Source organism: Meleagris gallopavo, chromosome 1 (assembly GCF_000146605.3).
Source record: "Meleagris gallopavo isolate NT-WF06-2002-E0010 breed Aviagen turkey brand Nicholas breeding stock chromosome 1, Turkey_5.1, whole genome shotgun sequence".
Taxonomy (NCBI): domain Eukaryota; kingdom Metazoa; phylum Chordata; class Aves; order Galliformes; family Phasianidae; genus Meleagris; species Meleagris gallopavo.
In genome coordinates, this window is record NC_015011.2 from 41,768,836 (window position 1) to 41,789,080 (window position 20,245).

Here is a 20,245-nt window from a genome sequence, read left to right on the forward strand (position 1 = left end):
GTTACTCATTACCATTTTAAGTAGGAGATGCAATCCTGCATATCCTTACTGTTAAATCTACTTTTCATTTTGTGTGCTTCAGGCATGCAAATTTGTGAGCTAAACTTCTCAATACTGCTCACTTGCAGGCTAGGGAAGTATCTGTGTCGCCAAGGGAGAACAAGTTAGCTTGTGCAAGCTAACACAGAAATTCTGGCCATGCCAAAAAAAAAAAAAAAAAAAACCCATAAAAATAAAGAAATCAGAAGAAAACATTTAAGGCAGTTCCTGAAATTAAGGATCTTCATCCACTTGGTAATCTGAAAGCTTAAAAAGCAGGGCAGGGGTGGGGAAAAGAAGCCTTCTCATAGTTATTTTAAAAAACAATTATTTAACTGGTCTACAGGAAGTTAGAGAGGGCAGTTAAACATATAATACATAACTAAGATGGAAAATGATTTCAATAATAGTTGAATACTGAGAGCTAATATTTATAACTGTTACACATCTTCAGACTCCATAATTTAAGCCTACATGAGGGTAATTAAATCTCTAGCTTCTACAAAGAGGAAGGCTGAAACTGAAATGCCACTTAGAGCACAATATAAAGAGGGCAGAATTGAGGTGAGACAAGAACTGTACTGTTACTGATGGCTTATGAACTGCTGTTTGAAGAACCTAGAAAGGAAAAGAAACCCTTCAAACGTGAACAGAAATTTCACTACTTAGTCCTTAAGCCCTTCTTCTTTTTCATGAGCTATGTTTCTTCTGACTTGTACGCATTTAAGAAGCCTTGTTTCGCCACCTGAATCCTGATGTTGAGAAAGTTGTGTTATTCAGTAAAAAAAAAAAAAAAAGTCCACTGAAAGCAGAGACTCAGAAGTTCCTCACAAGCTACAAAGAAAATGCATTTAGTGTTCCACGTTCTAACTACATTCATATTTTTAAAACTGCATTGCTTTTCCATCCGTTTCTTCACCTTTTCAAATATCATGTGCTGTGCGTAGTGCAAGACAGTTAAACTAGGTCTATGATTATACACTTAATCAATTTGCTTATTCAACAGAAGTCACCCATATAAGGTGCCTTTCAAGGCATATACTCGAAAATTTACAACAGTTTTCCTGTTTTATCCTAAACATTCTTCTGTACACGAATGGATGAAGGCACAGGATGTGCAGGCTCACAGCTTTCAAGTGAAAGTCTTTTGTTGCAATTGTTCCACCTGTTCTCAGCCCTCTAAGAAAAAAAAGTCTTGAGGACTCCACTTTGTGAAAAAGCTCAATGAAAAGCCTGAACGATGAGTTTAAGTACTAAGGAGAAAATGAGAAACGTTAGGTATGTGAATCAGGAAATGTTAACTTCATGCACTTTAGGAACACACACTCACACCCCACAGTAGTAGAAGCAGTAGTAGAGGAAAACACTACATGTGTAGGGGTAGAAATATTTGTTACATCATGGTGCTGGCTGGCGATGGAGGGTTGCCGCCTTAGAGCCCCCTGAATGGTACTTCCACTCTGGAAAGCATTCACTACATCCATCTGCAAGGAATCAGAGATTGTGACAGCTTGCTCAGCAAGAGAGAGAGAGAAAGAGAAGAGAACAAGAGAGGACCATCCCCATCTATAGCACACAAAAAGTAAAGAAAAAAGGCACTTTTTTTTTTAAATACAGTAGATAAAGAGGTAAGAGTTGAATTTAGAGCAGAAGAAAACAGAACCCTGAGGGATTTACAGTCATCCATATCCCCTCGAGAGTCTCATCCACACCATTTAAAACTGCCACCTTAGTAAAACGGATCGAGAGGATTGATTTCCCTCCTAACACGCACCGCATCCTACCTTTTCCAAGACCATACCTGAGTTTGTATTCTGTTTAGGCCCCTAAACCACAAGATCTGACCACGACGTAATTCTCGCTCAGCATGATCAATCTCCTCCACATCTTCTGCTAGCTCTTCCTCAGGAATCTCTTCCTTTTGTGTTCCATGACCAGCTTCCTTAAGGAATTTCAGGCGGCTAGTTGGAATTGTTGAAATCAACTAACAGCGAATAAGAAGTATGAATCAGAATTATTATTTTAATGGAAGAAAAAAAAAAAAGAAAAAAAAGAACATAATAGATGTTTAAATATAACATCCTGTATATATGATTAGCGAAGTCGAATAAAAAAAAGGCGTAAATGGGATAAGTGTATCAATGTAGAGCCAACACTCCAGCTGAATGGCTGCATAAGCCTAAGTTTTCTTACAACCTAATTAAATGTTTTTGAGAAGTAATCATAGCTTATTCAGAAATATAGAAGAGGCAGGCATTCTTTTGTCACCTGAACAGTATTGATCCACTTGCAAGCGATGTTTCCAAAACCCTTATATAAAACTACTAAATTGCTAGTTGCTCACATTAAATTGCTACTTATTTTTAATTAATTAATGTAGCTGAAGCTAAAGAGAAGCTATGTGTGTCTGTTCCAGCTTTCCTTTTCATCCCCACCTTCAGGGCTATTCTGTTGAACTATGTAGTGAAGGAGAATCATCTTTTGATACATCCCATCTAGCAGATCCACATCAGTTCCAAGCCTGCTTTCCTTGAGCATCATTAATCTAGAAGACCATTTCAGAAGCTGCAGAGGAAAAAGACTGCTCCAAAAGCAAGATAAACTGCCTTTCATACTGACATTGTTACTATGACTTCAGTTTCTACTATTAGCAGAAAGTCAAAAGCTCGTTCACTATGATCAGATGCTAGAGCAGCATGAACTGCAGCAGGGAAACTCTGCCTTTCCAGGATGCTTTGGAATCAAAGATATTTCAAGCTACATGACTTTCTTTAAGGCTACTTTTAAACCTCAGCATGACTCTCTTCAATTTTTAAAAAATAATCAGTTCTCCAAAAACGTTCTTAAAAAGTTTATACCCACATTTAGAATATGCATTTCTGTATTCATTTACAACTAAACTTCATCCTGAAAAAGATATTCTTTATAAATTAGAAGGGAAGAAACTGTACTGGAAAACTCTTCATGTGGTATGAAGAATTTAGACAACCATGTCATTAACTAATGAGAAACTACACAGAGTTCTAAAGTTTCATGTAAATAACCTTGCAAGCACTGTTACATGTGCAATAGCAAAGAAGCCCTAAGAAAGAAAAGAATCAAAATGCAGTAAGCTTAAAAGTATATTTCAATTATGCAAATGAAGTTTAAAGAGAAAACTTTTGAGTTTTGCTGCATTTCTTGCTACTCTAGGATATCTTTAAACAAAAAAGACTAGCAGGAATAACTTCTCATTTTTCAAGAAAACCATTCTACACCACATTAAATATACTGAAACATTAGCATATTAATTGCCTTATGTTCTTATCGAAGTTCTTCTAGTGTTTATCTGGCTGAAGACAATTTCATATTCAAAAGCAACTACAGATGCTTCTAGTTAAAAATTACTGAACATAAACATAGAACCATAGAATGGCCTAGGTTGCAAAGGACCACAATGATCATCTGGTTTCAACCCCCCTGCTATGTGCAGAGTCGCCAACTACCAACCAGGCTGCCCAGAGCCACATCCAGCCTGGCCTTGAATGCCTCCAGGGATGGGGCATCCACAACCTCCTTGGGCAACCTGTCCAAAAAACTTCCTCCTAACTGTCCCAAACCAGACACAGTATGCAGTTATGACTTATAACTAAATAATCAAGTCATAGTAAGGAATGTCTAACCACAGACTTTCTAGCTATTAACCTAGATAAATTTAGGCAGCATTTACTGTTAATTTCTACAAATTTACGTAGTCCACTTCAAAGATCAGAATGTTTAAGGTAAAATACTTTACATGAAAAATACAAATTCATTAACACAAACGGATTTGACATTTGTAAAAAACCTATTTTACCTGGCCCCAGAGTAGTGTTCCCATGCCCAGGAAAACGGACCACAGCCACTGTTCAATTGAGAGTTTTGAGCAACTAAAAGGTTTTCCACCAAACTGCACGATAATTATCTGTGAAGAGCAATACCATTAAACATGTATCAGTGATATATTACTAGAAAACTCCCTGAAGCTTCAAGATCAGCATAGACAACGCTGCATTAACACACTGGACTTACTATCTGATTAAGCGCACACTTCTACCATCTCAGCAGCTTGAGCTATATTTCCAAATCTAAGCAATTTTCTCAGTATTTTAAGAACTTATTCTTCTTCTTCAAATGGTACACAAAAAGAAAAAAATGGTTTTTGCTTCTTTGTCCTTACACTTTTCCCCCTTCATTTAACACTTACAGCGTGTACTTGATGCTACAAATTTAGTTCAGCCATCTCAGAACCAAGTTAACTAATGATTAATGCAAGTCTTAGATATGCAAAACACAAACACGATTTCTGAAATCATTCAACAGAATATTACTACATACCCCAGTCTTAAGCATGAGAGTTTATATGACAAACTGTGATGAGAAGCTGAAATCTGAAAGCCAAGTTAAACACATTCCCACTGACTACTAGAACAAGCTGCATGGACTCTAATGAGCAAGGTATCCCACTGCATAGGAACTATATGCATGGAATACTGCCCTGGAGAATAAACATTCAAGCAGCATGGCAAGTGTCAAAAGGAGACAGTATCAGCCATTAAATAGGGCTCCTGACACTGGAAAGCCCAGGAGTATCTTATTTTATTAACAAAGAATAAGACACTATGAAAAAACACAGCACTAAGTTATATAGGAAGATAAGCCCCTTATGAATCCCTGATAAAGGGAACATAATTGCAGGCAGGAATAATTTCTATGTATTTGGATTTGTTGCAAAACACGTCTGCTGCACTTATGACTGAAAATAGAAGAGGTTTTGAGAAAGATTCTCCAGAAGAAATTTAAAAGTAGATTAAGTGAAGCAACTTTACACAAAGAAGAGGTGCATACATTTACATTGCTTGAACTGTTAGACGTTTGGTTAATTCTAAGGAATTCCAAGTTAAGATTCATCTTACACCTTAGATTACTCATGTCCAAAATAAACTGTGTGAAAATGAAAAAAATTAAATTGTAAGAATATAAAAAAATCGAATTGTTGGTTATTTCACTGTTATTCATATTGATTAATTAAACATAAAGGCTAATTCGAAGGTAAAAATATTTTGTGTCAACTGTTTTCCTTTAATTAGATTTTGACTTGGTCTTTCTCAACACCAGGATCTGATTTATTTCAGATAATTTGTCATGTTAATAAACAGAGATTTAACCAGCCAGCTCTTACAAATCTGCCTTGATGCACCAACTAACGGTCCCCAGACATCAGTGTTTCATGCCAAAATAAGACCTAAAGCAACAGCATCAATACAGACAACTGATTTCTGTAAGAGAAACATACAGCCTCTTGAAAATCTGTCAAAAGACTGGAACACTGGGATCACACAGAAGGACAAGAAAATTCAAAAAGTATACACAAGTAGTTCAACATTTGATTTTGACAATTTCAAGCAAGAATTGAAAACTATTATTATTTTTATTTTTATTATTATTATTATTATTATTATTTTTAATAGTGTGACATTGCTGATTCTTCACATTGCAGAAATAAAACATCTGGTTGCATAAGCATTAGTTGGGTAGCATTTCCAAGGTAAGCAATAAGTTACTCACCTGCACAACAAATGTTCCCAGAACAATAGTACAGAAGATAGCGTTGTTAAAGATTCCTTCAAAAACATTTCTTTCACCATGAATTTTCCGGGCATTAATTTCATTAAAAAGCTGCATCATTACAAATGTATTGAAGACAATAGTATAATGCTCTGAAGGAGGGGCATGCAGAGGTGCATTTCTTCCACTATCAATATCAAAAATTTTCTCACCTGTGTATAAAAGACATTAATCAGCAGCTTAAATTGGTGGCTTTATACACGTACACAGATAGATAGAACATATACTAGAATTAGAAGAAAAAAAAATAGTTTTTAAGACTTCATCTCCCTACAGCTTGGCAAAGCTTCAGTGTTCTTACCAGCAAACAGGAGCGTAAAGACCACTACGAGTTGGTAGAATGCATGACCCAAAATATTCTTCATCATTGTACGAGAAATCAAAGGTTTGTTTCTACCATAAGGCTTTCGTAATAGAAGAGCTTCAGTTGGTGGTTCTGTCGCCAAGGCAAGAGAAGCTAATGTGTCCATTATCAGATTTACCCACAGCATCTGCACAGCTTTAAGTGGAGAATCCTATAAAGACAGAAACGTAAGCCCTCCAGCATAAGCGAACAAACTGCAGCTATTAAAGGCATTTAACATTTTGAAGAGCATTACATTCTTCAGGCTAGCATACAACAGAAAGTTGAATTCAAGAGAGTCCTTCATGATATTTACAGCATTTATTAGCTGTAACTACCAATGTACATACCTGTGTTATGCATGCTCCTGTAAAAGCGACAATTACTGCTACTACATTGACAGTAAGCTGGAACTGAAGAAATTTCGAAATGCTGTCATATACGTTTCGTCCCCACATAACTGCTTTTACAATACTTGTGAAGTTGTCATCCGTAAGGATAATATCAGAAGCTTCTTTAGCAACATCGGTTCCAGCAATTCCCTGGTAGAAAAAGAAAAACACTAGGAAATGCAACAGGATGCACTGATGTATATAGTAGGAACAATTACATCCCTGGTCAGCACATCAACACTCATTTTAATGCACCACGTCTTTAGAACTAGTTTAATGTGAACAACCTAAAGCTCTACTGAAGCAAGTCTTGCTTCCACAGTCTACTGCAGAATGGAAAACACAAAAAATCCTCATCTTTACTTTAAAGATTTTAATAAAGAAAGAAATCTCAAGCTGGCAATAAAAACCACACTGTGCAAGTTTCTCCTGTTCAAGCTAAAGGCCACCAGATGGTGCAGTACTACAGTTTAGTCCACATGCTATATGAGTTCCAGCACTAGGAAAATACACGTGTACCTACATGGTAAGTGATGTACACTGCCAAAAGCTTTCCTGAAGAATGTTGACAATGAAAAGCAAGACATTAAGTATAATTGCATTTAACATTGCAATGCAATGATATTGTCAGGTTTTAAGCACCTGGAATCTCCCACATATCTAAAAAATTCAACTTAGTTTATGAGTTAAGTAATGTCCACTTAAAGGAGATGGGGTTTTTCTTTTTTTAAATACCCTAACTAGAATTCAATAGGAAATTTAAAGATCCTTATTCTTGATGTTTACTAAGAAAAAGTCACCTGCACAGCTATGCATACAACTTAAAGTTATCTTTGAGTACGATTCTATGATTCCATGGGAAAGCAATATACACTGGTCTACTTAAATCCAAATTTGTAACACAGCACAAGGAGCTGCAACTTAAATGATTTGTTGACAGGGATTCGATTTTGAAGGGACTAGCATTCTTAGCTGTAATTTTCCTAATATTTAGTGTCACATAGACAAACCAGTCTGCAGAACAAATACATAAACCACAATGAAAGTAAAGACAAAAACAAAACAAGCCACCACACAAGTCTTGCCTATGGAAGAGACATTTATGTATTAAATTTTTAACAACTTTTTAAAGTTCGCCTACTAGCTGAGAGGAGACAACAAGTCAGCTATTTAGTTCCTTTCACATCAGCTCAGGAAGAACAATAAAATTCCCTTAGCTACTGTAGGCTGCTTAGGTCTCTGCAGTAAAGTGTACTTAGCACATGCTAAATTTAGGCTAAAATGCTTTATCCCCAGCAGTTAATTTTCATGGACAGTTAGACTTTGGCTACCATTTCAAAGGGTGTTTGAGAATTTAAGCTGAAAAAGTGTTTCTGAACTCATACAGACAAACACAGATCCTAGGCTGCTATGAATATGCTGTTTTATTTAGAATGTACAAGATGTCTTGGTACCACCTCCAAAGGCATTTTAAATATCAACTTACACTTTTTGTCCTCCTAGTCTCCCTGTTCTTCTGCATAATTTTACAGAAAACAGATGAATAAACTTAACCCATATCATATATAAGGCTTACTGAAAGCCATTGTATGCTGTTTACCACTTCAGGTCATTTTGCTGTATGCTTAATAGATCTCATTTCAGGAATATTTCAGTATCAGGAATTGTGGTGCAACAAGTTTTTGTGTAAAAGTGACTAAAGATCTGCAGTGTAAGTTTGTAAGTTCTACTCATTGGCAAAAGGCACAAGGACATTTTTAATCAAATAAAAAAGATGGGGAGTGGAGCAAAAAAATAATTAGTTTTAAGTGTGAGAGAAGTTAGCGCCCTTAAATTAGCTCTATATTAAGCTCATGAAACAAGTAGGGTTGTTGAGTCTTTTTGAAAGTGGTTTGATAAACTGCTTTATTAAAATAGTGTTCAAAATATTGAAAGTAAAAAAAGTCATACCATAGCAAATCCAACATCTGCTTTCTTCAGTGCAGGACCATCATTGGTACCATCACCAGTTACTGCTACAACTTGCCTCTGATCAAAGATAGTGCTGTCAATTATACCTAAAGTAAAATGACATCTCAGTATTATAGTGCAAAACAGACAATACAACAAAGATTGAGGTTCAGAGAGAAAGTCATTTTATCATCCTCAAACAAACAAAAAACCCACACAAAAACTAGAACCATCTATGATTTATCTTTCAAGGGAAAAAAAAGAAAAAAAAAAAAGAGTTGGCATATGAAGACACCCTCATTGGCATTTCCCACAAATTGTAATCCTATTTTTTCGCTAGAAATAGAACTTTACTTGGAAGTTCAAATAACTTTTATTTACCTTTTACTAGAGTGTGTTTGTCAGTAGGCGATGATCTTGCAAGAACACGTAGCTTTGGCCAAATTTTATCTATTCGCTCTTGCTCTATCTGCAAAAAGATCATCAGGTATATTTTGCAATTACAAGCCTTTACAAAATAGCTGATCCAACTTAAGTCAGCATGCTTACCTCTCCTTTTTCATTGCGTATTCTCCTATTAAAGTCTTTGCCCTCTAAGCACAGAAAGTCTTCACCAGGATTCAGAATACCACATTTTAATGCAATAGCACGAGCAGTATTAATGTTATCACCAGTGACCATACGTACAGTTATGCCTGCACGCTGACATTTTTTTATTGCATCGGGTACCTATATGTAAAAAAGTAAAAATAACAACAAAAACCCAAAAGTTAGGCTATACAAACACTTAATAAATTAACAAATTCACATGTCTAGTCATGTGAATGAAGTGTCTTCAAATCAAACTAAAATAACTTATTCTAACTGTTGCTAAGGAACATTTAAAAAATTTAAGTAACCTGCCTTAATCATTTTCCCTAAAAATACACACCCAGGCAAAGGGTGGTTTTTTTGTTTTGTTTTTCCCATTTATTCCCCTTTTATTTTCCAAATACTGCATTGTGCAAATCCACCATAGAAAGCCACATGATACACGTTATGGAGTAGCAGTCAAAAGTATTCCACCATAGAAAGCCCCATGATACACGTTATGGAGTAGCAGTCAAAAGTATTAAGTACTGGCTTTACGTTTGTGATTATGTAAAATGAACTACACAGCTCACACACTACTTGTCAGCCCACAACTTTGACTGTGAAGTGACACTAATGTGGTCAGAATGAAGTCCCCCTTAAAGCATAAAGGCTTTTACTGTTGAGAAACACTGCCCACCATAGACCTCAACCACAAGCAGATCTCCTTAGCTCAGTTGACAAATCCTCTTCCCCTTTAGAACCTTGCAGCAAACACAATGGCTAATATGATCCTAATCCATACTCCTAATATTCCTAGTAGTTTAAAGAAGAAAAAAGACCAGTTGTTCCATCTACTGAGACACTGCTTAGTAAGCGCCTTAAGTCATTAGTTTGTACAGAGCTTCAGTAACACAGCATAAGTGTCATTAAGGATTTAATCTGCTTTTGTAGCTACATTAACTTTTCCCCCCCAAGAAATAAGATTTTCGTTTATTAACTATGCTAAAGATGCAAAACTCACTCTTTGCATAACTGAAAACAACATGAATCAGGACCTCCTGAAACAGAAACACTGCAGCTTACACAGTGACCCTACCTCAGGTCTCACAGGATCTTCAATCCCAACAACAGCGATGCATGTCAGACCAGTAACAATGTCATTTTCATTGTCCCATTCTGGCTCCGGTTCCCCTGCTGGAAAGTCTCTAAATGCCAAACAAATGGTTCTGAGCCCTTCAGAAGCCATTGGCTCAATTACAGTTTTTACAATATCATCACGGTCCCTAGGTCTGAATACCTTTGGTTCTCCATCAGCACTCAGTATTTTGAAGCACCTGAAAAGAAAAATTTAAAGTTAACAGATATTTATGAAAGTTCAGACTTTTGTAGGAAGTGGCTTATTAGTCAACTTGTTTAAGTTTCCATAAGCTTTACTCTTCCAGACAGACACACTAGCAGATAATCTTCTCCGTATGCACTTAATCTCTTCCTAACTGCAAAAATGGTTGTCCTGGGATGAAAATAATGCTCTGTAAATTATGGAAACAAAATTAGTTACCTCCCAGAAGTAACCATTTCTCATTGCACTTAGATGTAGTGAATGCACTAGCTCTGTCAGTTAATCTAGTTTCAAGTTCAACAAAATAGTCCCACCTTTAACAGTTGCACATGGTTCAGAAATACTGTAAGCTTCCAAAACATGCACACAGTGCCTCAGCACTAAACTTACAGTACGAAAAGCAAACTCGCATGGTATGAAGAACCGGTGCTATCCTTTGTCAGTAGTAAGGTTTACAAAATAATCAACATGCACGTTACCAATCTGAATTTGGCAGTTCTTAAACATAAAGCATTAAATAAAAAACAAATACTTCAAGCTCTTGTAAAAACATTAAGAGACTAGACTCAAAATAACATACTCTAGCATTTCAAGTCATGTTATTTTAGTCTGTTTCTTTATGCCATAGGTGTCATTGCTTTCCTAGAGAGCATACGTATTTTACCAATAATAACGTCACAAACTTAACACTACCAAATGCTTTTAACAATAAATTTAATTTTGTTCCTTTGAGTCTTTACCAAAGACTTTAACATAAAGCCATAAGAGCTTGTTTCACAAATCAGTACTAACACGACACTGAAAAAAAGCCAAGGATTTATGACATTTTGACAACACCTGACAGATCTGATAGACAACTTCATTCCAACTGAAATTTGAAGCCTGTCATTGATTTGGGTTACCTGTTCAAATGTATATCTTGCATTATCACCAATCACAGGGTTCATGAGTAATCCCAAGTATACAGAGATGACTATACGGAAATCAGTAAGTTTTATGTCAAGACTGAAACAAGTTTTAGTTAAAATACTTGACTTAAGACATGAGTGTAAATAAAGAAGAAAAACTGCTCTGCTTGAAAAGTTTTGCAGCATTTCTTTTACACTTACAGGTGACTCATTTATATTATTTAAAAATATACTTATATTCATGTTTAAGTTTTCAGTGCTCAGTGAAGAATGTGCAGCACAACTGGCTAGCCATGTTATGAGCTCTATGATCAACTTCTGTCACTACACAGACAGAAGATAAAGAAAACAGCTAAGATTTTCTCGGATGGTGCTGCTCAAATAGTTTCAGGTTTACGGCTACTCCAGTACTATCTAAATCACTCCATATTTTCTCGTTCCTTCTTAGCTATCACTACTTATTATCTCAGATGTGAAGCCAAATGAATCGCATGAGTCAAGGCTGAATAAGTTCTAGCATATTCTAAAGTTCAATTGCTTAACAACAAAATAAGATATAAAATTCCCCAAAGGTAGAAGAAATGCATGTGTAGACATACCTACTGATGAAGCTTGGCTTAAAATCTAGCTTAGATATTAGATAAGATTTAGATATGAATTATTCCAAAGTTCTGTATCAAAAGGAACTAGAAAGTCCTTGAAAGACTGACATTTTGCTGTGAACGCTAAGCTGATGGAAGAGAAAAATTATCTTTTCTCTTTAGTGTATTAGTATGTCCCTACATGGTGATCCTGGGGCCAGGTAGCAAGCTAAAAGTTAAGATGGTACATGCTACTACTAAGACTAGAAAGAGTTGGAAGCCAGGACTGAAAATAGACTGTTTACAACTACAGCTCCTAAACAACATAACAAAATGCACACATGCCTTCTCCCCTAGCCTGCTTAGGAGTTACCACACCTTTCTTCATACTAAGATTTGTTCCAATGGCAACACATCTCTCACTAACAGTTTAGCCAGTAAAACAAAAGGCCTCTGGAAATGGGCAGACAAGTAAGGAAACAACTTGCTTTGTCATATTAAAAGAACAATTAACTTTCTCTCTTACTCAAGGTTCAACCTTCTATTAAAGTAATCAGCTTTGACACCCATTCACACTGTCATTTGAAGCTGAAAGTAATCTTTTGCAAAGGCACCAAGCCCTAGACAGAGTTTAAATGGATCAGCTGCCAGGACTTCCACACTTAAAATTAAGATCGTTTAACTAGACAGGCTTGTCTGTACCAGATTCACACACTGAAGAGCTGTACTTCTGCTTTATGCCTTCCAGTGCATTAGATTTAAAGTAATTCAACTGCTCCTTCCCATTTTATTGCATAAAGTCAAATAATCAAGGGACACAAGACAGGAAGCTAGCAGCTATTTCAAGGGTACAGGACTGCTGCACTTGTTCAAAAACACAGCTACAGAAATAACTTGCAGATTACAGCATAATGTTGTTTAGCAGTTCACAGTCTCACAAAGTTTAGCCAAATTCAAAGTGCTAAAGAACAATAGTAGCTGTTCTTACTTTTTAAGAACTATCTCGGAGGCACCTTTACTGAATATTCGGAAACTGCCATCAGAGTTTTTTAACACAGTACTCATAGATTTTCTAACAGAGTTGAAGGTGTACACTTTGTGTAACTTCTCTTCTGGTATCTCATTTCGTACATCCTGATAATCACGTTTTAAATCCAAAAGAAAACCCAGCAAGGCACATTCAGTTTTGTTTCCAACGTGACGTGGTAGACCACCTTCTTTTTCAGGAGGCTGCAAGAAAAACAATAATCTTCACTGATTAAAAGGTTAACTTAGGAACCACTGGAGGACAGCATTTAGAAAACAAGGAAGCCAAATCTAAGTTCAGCTCTGAGTTGGGAAGTTTCACTTTTGCAATGATTAATCTACAAATTCCTGTGAGTCATAAGCTCACGCTACTGGCTTTCATAAGTGACTGCTGCACCTGTTTAGTCTTTCAATAAGTTTCTCAGGCTCAAAAATCACCTATGAAGTCTATACAAAATGCAGAACTGACCTTCCTTTTTAGTTAGTTTCCACTGCTTGAAATAACTGTCTGGATCACTTGGGTGTGCTGGATCTCTGAATAATTTTGCAATTTACAAGTACCGTTAAATGTAAGGAAACTATCTTTAAAATACTAGATGCCATTATTTCTGCTAAATTAATGTATTCTCACCTGTAACAGTTCTTCCTTAATAATATACTATGAACACATCACCTGGTAGCCTTCTATGGAAGAGACTTAAGTCTTTAAGCTTCTTAAGCCTCACTACAAGTTCTGTTTTCCAGGCAATGTCCTGTTCAGCATGTTTCTGAAATCTCTCCATTTTCAGCCCTTTAATACCAGAAGATTTCTTATCTCAGAAACGTGTAATATACAGACTTCTGTCATACAGAAAAGAATACTTTTCTGAAGATTTTTCTGAGGATATATATACGTAACATCAGTTGTAGTTCGTAGAAGAAAAAAAAAAAAGCAGGAGCACTTACTCTGCCTGACCAGGCCCCAAATATCTCAGTCACAATTGTATTAGTTGTAAGACAGGGATCTGTTTTCACTGTTAAGAGCTACAACATCTTGTGTTTTACTGAATGCTAAGTTCTAAAATGTTCAGTTTAACACGCTCCCCAGACATCAGCACACTGGTGCAAATCCAGCTGCAAAAATGAGAGCACCTGCCTAAGAGACTTTGTCTGTTTATACATAGGTAACTTTATTTCTATAAAAAGATCTTTAGGAACTGGATTATGAAACTTCTCGCTCAACTCATTCCACAGAGATAGTTGCTTGTGGTCTTGATGCGCTCCCTCAACTGCTACCAAAAAAATCCTGTGGAAATCTTTGTTGGCTGACAATTGACTTTTGGACTGTGGTTTTGCTTCTGTTCTCAGCCTACAGATTTGTAATAATAGTATCTGAAATAAAAATCCAAACTTCTCTGTACCTTCATTTTCCCATATTTTGGTAATCCTATGCTACCCTTAAATGTCAACTTTGAAGTGGCACTCAGATCAAACTATGATGCCTTCCAAATAAAAAGCTCTCCTTATAAAAACAAAATTAGACAAACTTATCAACTTACAAGGAAAGAAAACATACCTTTGAATCATCAATTCAAAACAGTTCTTTAAGTTCAGCCTTAAATGAACTGTTAAGTAATTCACAGTACGTACAAAACATTCTATACAGTTTTCTGCCACACACTTATACTTAATTGACAGCCATGAGGCAACCAGACCACTTTCATCTTTTGAAGATGTTTAGTTGTTTCGGTTAGAACGAAGAAGTGTACTTACCAGTATTTTGGAAGTGTAAGCACAATTAACAGAAATTCCTGTGACAAGGTAAGCCATGATATTCTCTGGAATAGCTTCCGGTGCTGGAATTTTTTTGTAATGTTTTTCACTGATGTAAGCTTGGACCACTGTCATCCTGTTCATAGTCAATGTTCCTGTTTTATCTGAGCAAATAGCTGTGGCATTACCCATTGTTTCACATGCATCCAGATGTCTCACCAAGTTATTGTCTCTCATCATTTTCTAAGAAATAAAAGCAGTTAATAGTCAACCATAACCATCACCCCCCATTTTCGGAAATCTCATTTAGAGTGTTCAGTTTCAGAAAGCAGTTTCAGAACACGCTCATCTTTTAAGTTAAGTTCTCTGGCTGGTTGCTGTAAGGATTACCCTAAGTCTATCATGTCACAGTAAGCATCAGCTTGACCAAAGAGCTCCTAAGCAGAGCAACCTATTTTCCCCATATCTGCATGTCAGACCAACTACTGTTACAACTCAGACTAATAAGGAAATAGTATACAGAACGTGAATACAGACTGAGCTTTATCAAACACAATATTAAAATATATTTCACAAGTAAGGTGGGATTCTATTGGCTCAAGTCTGTTGTTTCTGCATACTCAATCAAAAGAGGAAGTAAGCTATGCCCCAGACTTAAGATTTATATTTCAAAGACACCAGTGTCACTCTTTGTATGAAATACAAACTGGGAACCTAACTGTTCAGCTAAGAGAGTGAGGACTAGACAAGGAAAGTAATATTGCTTACGAGTCTTTACTTAACAGGTTTGTCTTTCAAATCTGCTCCCCTTCTACATACTTACCTTAACAGAATAAGCCAATGATATGGTGACTGCAAGCGGAAGACCTTCTGGTACTGCCACCACTAAGACTGTAACTCCAATAATGAAGAACTTCACAAAATACTGAATATAAATTGGTGTACATTCAGCAAGCCAGGGTCGCTTCTGAACCCAGAAGGTATCAATTACAAAATACAACACAAGGATAATGACTGTGATTGCAGACATCAACAAACCTTGTTAAAAAGAGAACAAACAGTTTTCAGAAAAATAGTTAAAATATTTGACAATACAGATTCTGGATAAGTCAAGGGCAAACATTTCTCCCTTTGTAGAAGATATAATTCAGAATTTCAACAGGCATTTCAGAAAACATGGAGACAGTTCTCAGAGGTATATTGACTTTCAACACAAGTATTTCCTCATGAATTTCACTTAAAAGCCTATAAACTATGGGCTGTTGTTTGTTTTTTTTTTTTCCAATTAATTGAAAAGTGTAGATCTAATTATGAACAGGAGAGACCATTATGTAAAGTAAATTGACTATATAGAATAACAATTAAAAGAGTTCAGCAAGCCTTCCATGACTATACTGGTGACTTACTCAGCAGAGAAAGCAGGTATCTCTTCATACCTTACTTCCTGCTGAAGCTGGGAGTAAATATGGCAGGTAAGCACAATGTTCAATGACATTGGAATAACTGGGAAGACAAATTAGAACTGAAGTTAACAAGCTGAGTGGCACACTTAAGATAGTACAAGAAAAAGAGCAAAAGAAATTGCACCTTGTGAAACACCAGAAATAGCCTGTTGAATTCCACAGTCAATTTACTGTTCTCCAGATATATCACTAAATGCTATGTTTATCTAGAAGTATCTTTTATAACAGTAATCCAACATTATGAAGTTTGAGTTTTCTGTTCTAGAAGCTAATACACTAAAGCCTAAGTACTTAAATCAGGAAAAACATTACCAGTATTATGCAGTCAGAGAAGCCATCAGCACCCTTAAGCATGATGGCACACTCACATGTATTTGAATTTTACACTTCACTTCAGTAGCTAGCCTTGATCAGCTTATCTTCTCATGCAAACGTGAGGCATCAGCAAAAAGAGTACTGGTGAGGCATACCTGCTTTGCCAATCTGAACTGCAAGCTTTGTAAGTTTGCCTTGGAGAACAGATTTTTCTTTCTTTGGCAAATTTGATCTCTTCTTGTCTTTTTCATCTCCATCCACACCATCCTCACTCTTCAGTGGCTGCATTTCCATAGCTGCACCATCTTGAGCTTTAGCTATAAGTTACAAACAAATAAGATTTAGCCATTCTAGTATCCCTGAAATCAACAGTACACATAGAGTCTGATTATACTGGGCAGCTTAGCGCAAGTGTTGTGTAGTACCTGATATTCAGAGATGGCATAGCATCCTTGAATATTTAAAAGCTTAGCTAGATACCACAGAAATAAACTTCAGAAATGTTTACTATCAAGACTATCAAGTTCATTTTTCACTTAATCATTTTTTTAGGAAGATTTACTTAGACTATGTTTAACCTAGGCACTTTGAATGTAAGGATGCAATAAGCATTTTCATACTAAAGTATGTTGTCACTGAAAATAAGTACTTACAAGGGAGGATCACAGAAACTGCATTTACCTTTGTTGCGGTTCTCAACAGCTCCATCTTGCTTTTTGCCTGTCAGAGAAGGGAACAAGTTATGTTTCACACTGGCTATGCAGAGTCCATCTAAGTATTAAGGCTTATATACAAGACATATTAATATCTGCTGAGACAAGTAACTATCTCAAAAACTGTAAAGCAAACTGGGAGACAGAAGGCTAACACAAATAGTCGAAGTGTAAGTTAACTCACAGAAACAACTCATTTTTTTTTTGGACAGCAGAAGTCTCGTACAGGAAAAGCATTACTCAGACATAGTTAAGTTTGAACAGACTGATACAAGCATTCATATGCAACTAAACAACAATACAGCAGAAGGCCTTGCTGGGCCAAGCTGTCCTATCAAAGTGTCTTCAGTCCAAGAGAGTAGTGATTTAGTTGTGAGGAAAGCACCTAAAAGGCTTTCCTAAACTTTTACTGGGAAGGGGATTTGTGACATGGAAGAGATCCTGGCAGTCTCACTCTTACTCTGTTCCAACACTACAGCAAGTCTGCCTGACTACTGCTGTAATGAATTTTAAGATTCCACATACAGAATCAGTGCTTTTGCATAGCACTGCAGAAATTACTGTAGTATATTTTTATAAATAAATATTTATAAATCCACATCAAAGCTTAATGGAGGTACAGTGCTGGATTACTGGATCTATGCTAACCCTATTTACGCAAGCATGAACATAATCTGTTGGCAACATATCAACATTAAAGAATGAAGGGAATAGTTCAAGTTCCTACAAAATACCACTCCTACCTCTGTTCAGAAATGGGGTTCAGCATAAGATCATGAAGACCATTAGAATAATGAAAAAGTAATGAATGAAATTTATGAATGAAACATTAAATGCAACTAAACCTAACTATGTCAACAAGCAGCTTGTTAGAAGGTCACTACCCTTTTTTGTTTGGGTTTTCGGGTAAGCTGGTTTACATACTACCCTGACAAGCAGCAAACTGGCAGCTTTTCTCCTAACTAGAGAAATCTAACTTCATAGTTACTATTAGCAATAACTTCAAATGAAAGAACAAAGTCAAAGAACTTTGAACTAAACCCAGAATTGTTCAGTTTCACTGCTATTTCATTTTATCTTCTGCTTTAAAGTAAGTAGCCTGAAGTGAATGAGAGCTAGAAGGAAACTTGGAAGAAAATTCAGCTAGAAGAAAAATCAACTTGTCAAGCATCTTATCATGGATGACATTTAATACCTCCAGTGTACTTTTGTATTACTACTGATATTATCTGGTTGTTTTTGTTTGTTTGTTTGTTTGTTTGTTTTTGTTTTTACATACAAGCTTTTCTCCCAGCATCCTCTGAACAGCTGATGAGAAAAACAGCATGCTCATCTTCTCCTGAAGATGTCACTTTGGACTTGGTAAGAATTCATTATCTGCTGATTTAATATTTGTTCTTTCTTAGGTCTATTTTCTCTCCTACAAGAACAAAGTTCTACACTTGAATTGCTTCTAACTCCCTGCACATACATATGCTTTCACTCTGAACCAAGACATACATGGCCAACTAAAGATAGCCACTTTAATCTCCTTAACATTCACAGAGAAGCTAATTTAGTTTAACCTGAATTTTACCAAGGAGAATCTTAACAGTCACATAACTTAAGGGAAAGAGGAAGTTGCCTATCTTGGAAAACAAATTAAAGACAGCTTTTCAGTTCCAACAATACATCAAAACACTATTTGTCAAAAAGACTTCTGCTTATATAATTCATATTAGCAGGCTATAAATAAAAGCTATCATCTTGTCCCATAGCAGCTAGTATAGCTTACTTCCTTCTCCCTCCTCTGTCAGAGAAGAGTAAAAGGTGGAAAATGCTCTAAATAAATTCCTGACAGTGCTGCAAATCAGCTTCTACTCTTCACTATTCCACTTGAGCTTGAATCTCACCCTGAACTCAAAGCAAATTTCAGAAAAGACCAGAATTTTGAAGTTACTTGTAGATAAGGCTACCAAGACAAAAAGCACAGTTCAATCTTAACCCCTGCACAGAGCACACATTTCAATAATCACCAACTCAGTTTGAAAGCCAAGATTCCTAAGCACATTCCTATATGGCTTCCCATCATCATTTCTTATTCCTTTGAACAAAGAGTATACTTTTCTGCAAAAACCCTCTCAGACTCCCTCCCATTCAGTTACTCTCACAACAGTTTCTACAAAAACTTTGTGGTGGTAAAGTTCAGTCCCTAACACACCTTATGAAAGCTAGCATCAAAACATCACCATTTAGCATTTCTAGGCTTTAATTCTTAGACAGGATGAAAGATTATGACTTATAACACTCGTGGCTGATTAAATCCTTCCAAATAAGGAAGACATCCTGTTTCACCCTTCACAGAAGAGCTCTAATATGGTTTGGGTTACCTTATTCTTCTGAAAGGAAAGTTTACAGAAAAGCATCACTACTAAGTTCTTTTATTTTGTACTTCTTTGAGATTTACAACTCTGGAAGAAAAGGGCTGACAGAAGAATCTATCTGCTTACCTTTAACAAAATTTATCTCTATTTAAGTTACCCACAAACTCAGCATATCAATGATACAAACTTCTCCATTTCAAGTGGGATTTTTTCATTAGAGAGCTTGCCTTACAAGACATAATTAAAAGCAGAACTAGATGCTCATTAGGCTGATTTATTGTTAATAACCGTTTTGTCATAAACAAGTGTTTGTTATGAAACATGAATGTACTTTAAAGTTACGTGAGATGGCAGTTTAACAAGTTATACACAGTAAGACTGGCTAAACTTCCCAACTCCTAATTCATCAATGTGACCAGAAGTTGTTAATTAAGCTTCTGTTATGTGTTTTTTTAATGATGTACACTTTCAAGCCACTGGAGCCATTTTTTTTTTTCTTGAGAAACCCCTGAAAGTATAAGACTTAAAGATCTCTAAATCCAGGTGACTGTAATACTTTTCCACTCTACAATATTCAAGAGTTCACCCCTCTCTTCCTAACAAGACAAGATTATTATGCTTACTTTTCTTGTCCTTCTTCTCTTTTCCTTCTCCTCTTCATCTCCTCCAGCCCCAAGCAAAGTGAAGATGATTCCAGTCTGAGAGTTCACACCTACAGCAGTAACTACCATCCTTCCAGAGCCTTCCATCACATGAGTACCTAAAAGAGAATATTGGATTTTCCATTGAAACTTTAACTATTGTATGAAGAACACAAAGGAAATCCATTCTCAAACTTCATA

General features: G+C 36.2%; 1 protein-coding gene across 1 annotated transcript in view; it reads right to left on the reverse strand.

The window, feature by feature from the left end:
• The window catches only part of ATP2B1 (ATPase plasma membrane Ca2+ transporting 1), a 31,057-nt gene that overhangs the window by 4,246 nt on the left and 6,566 nt on the right, over nucleotides 1–20,245 (reverse strand). Inside the window, 17 exon segments of the mRNA XM_019613705.2 lie at nucleotides 1,437–1,523; nucleotides 1,841–2,023; nucleotides 3,875–3,982; nucleotides 5,626–5,837; nucleotides 5,987–6,200; nucleotides 6,379–6,570; nucleotides 8,371–8,477; nucleotides 8,752–8,839; nucleotides 8,920–9,099; nucleotides 10,040–10,277; nucleotides 12,760–13,001; nucleotides 14,550–14,792; nucleotides 15,373–15,587; nucleotides 16,483–16,644; nucleotides 17,009–17,047; nucleotides 20,027–20,050; nucleotides 20,053–20,163. Of these exon segments, the coding sequence (XP_019469250.1) occupies nucleotides 1,437–1,523; nucleotides 1,841–2,023; nucleotides 3,875–3,982; nucleotides 5,626–5,837; nucleotides 5,987–6,200; nucleotides 6,379–6,570; nucleotides 8,371–8,477; nucleotides 8,752–8,839; nucleotides 8,920–9,099; nucleotides 10,040–10,277; nucleotides 12,760–13,001; nucleotides 14,550–14,792; nucleotides 15,373–15,587; nucleotides 16,483–16,644; nucleotides 17,009–17,047; nucleotides 20,027–20,050; nucleotides 20,053–20,163 (2,645 nt within the window).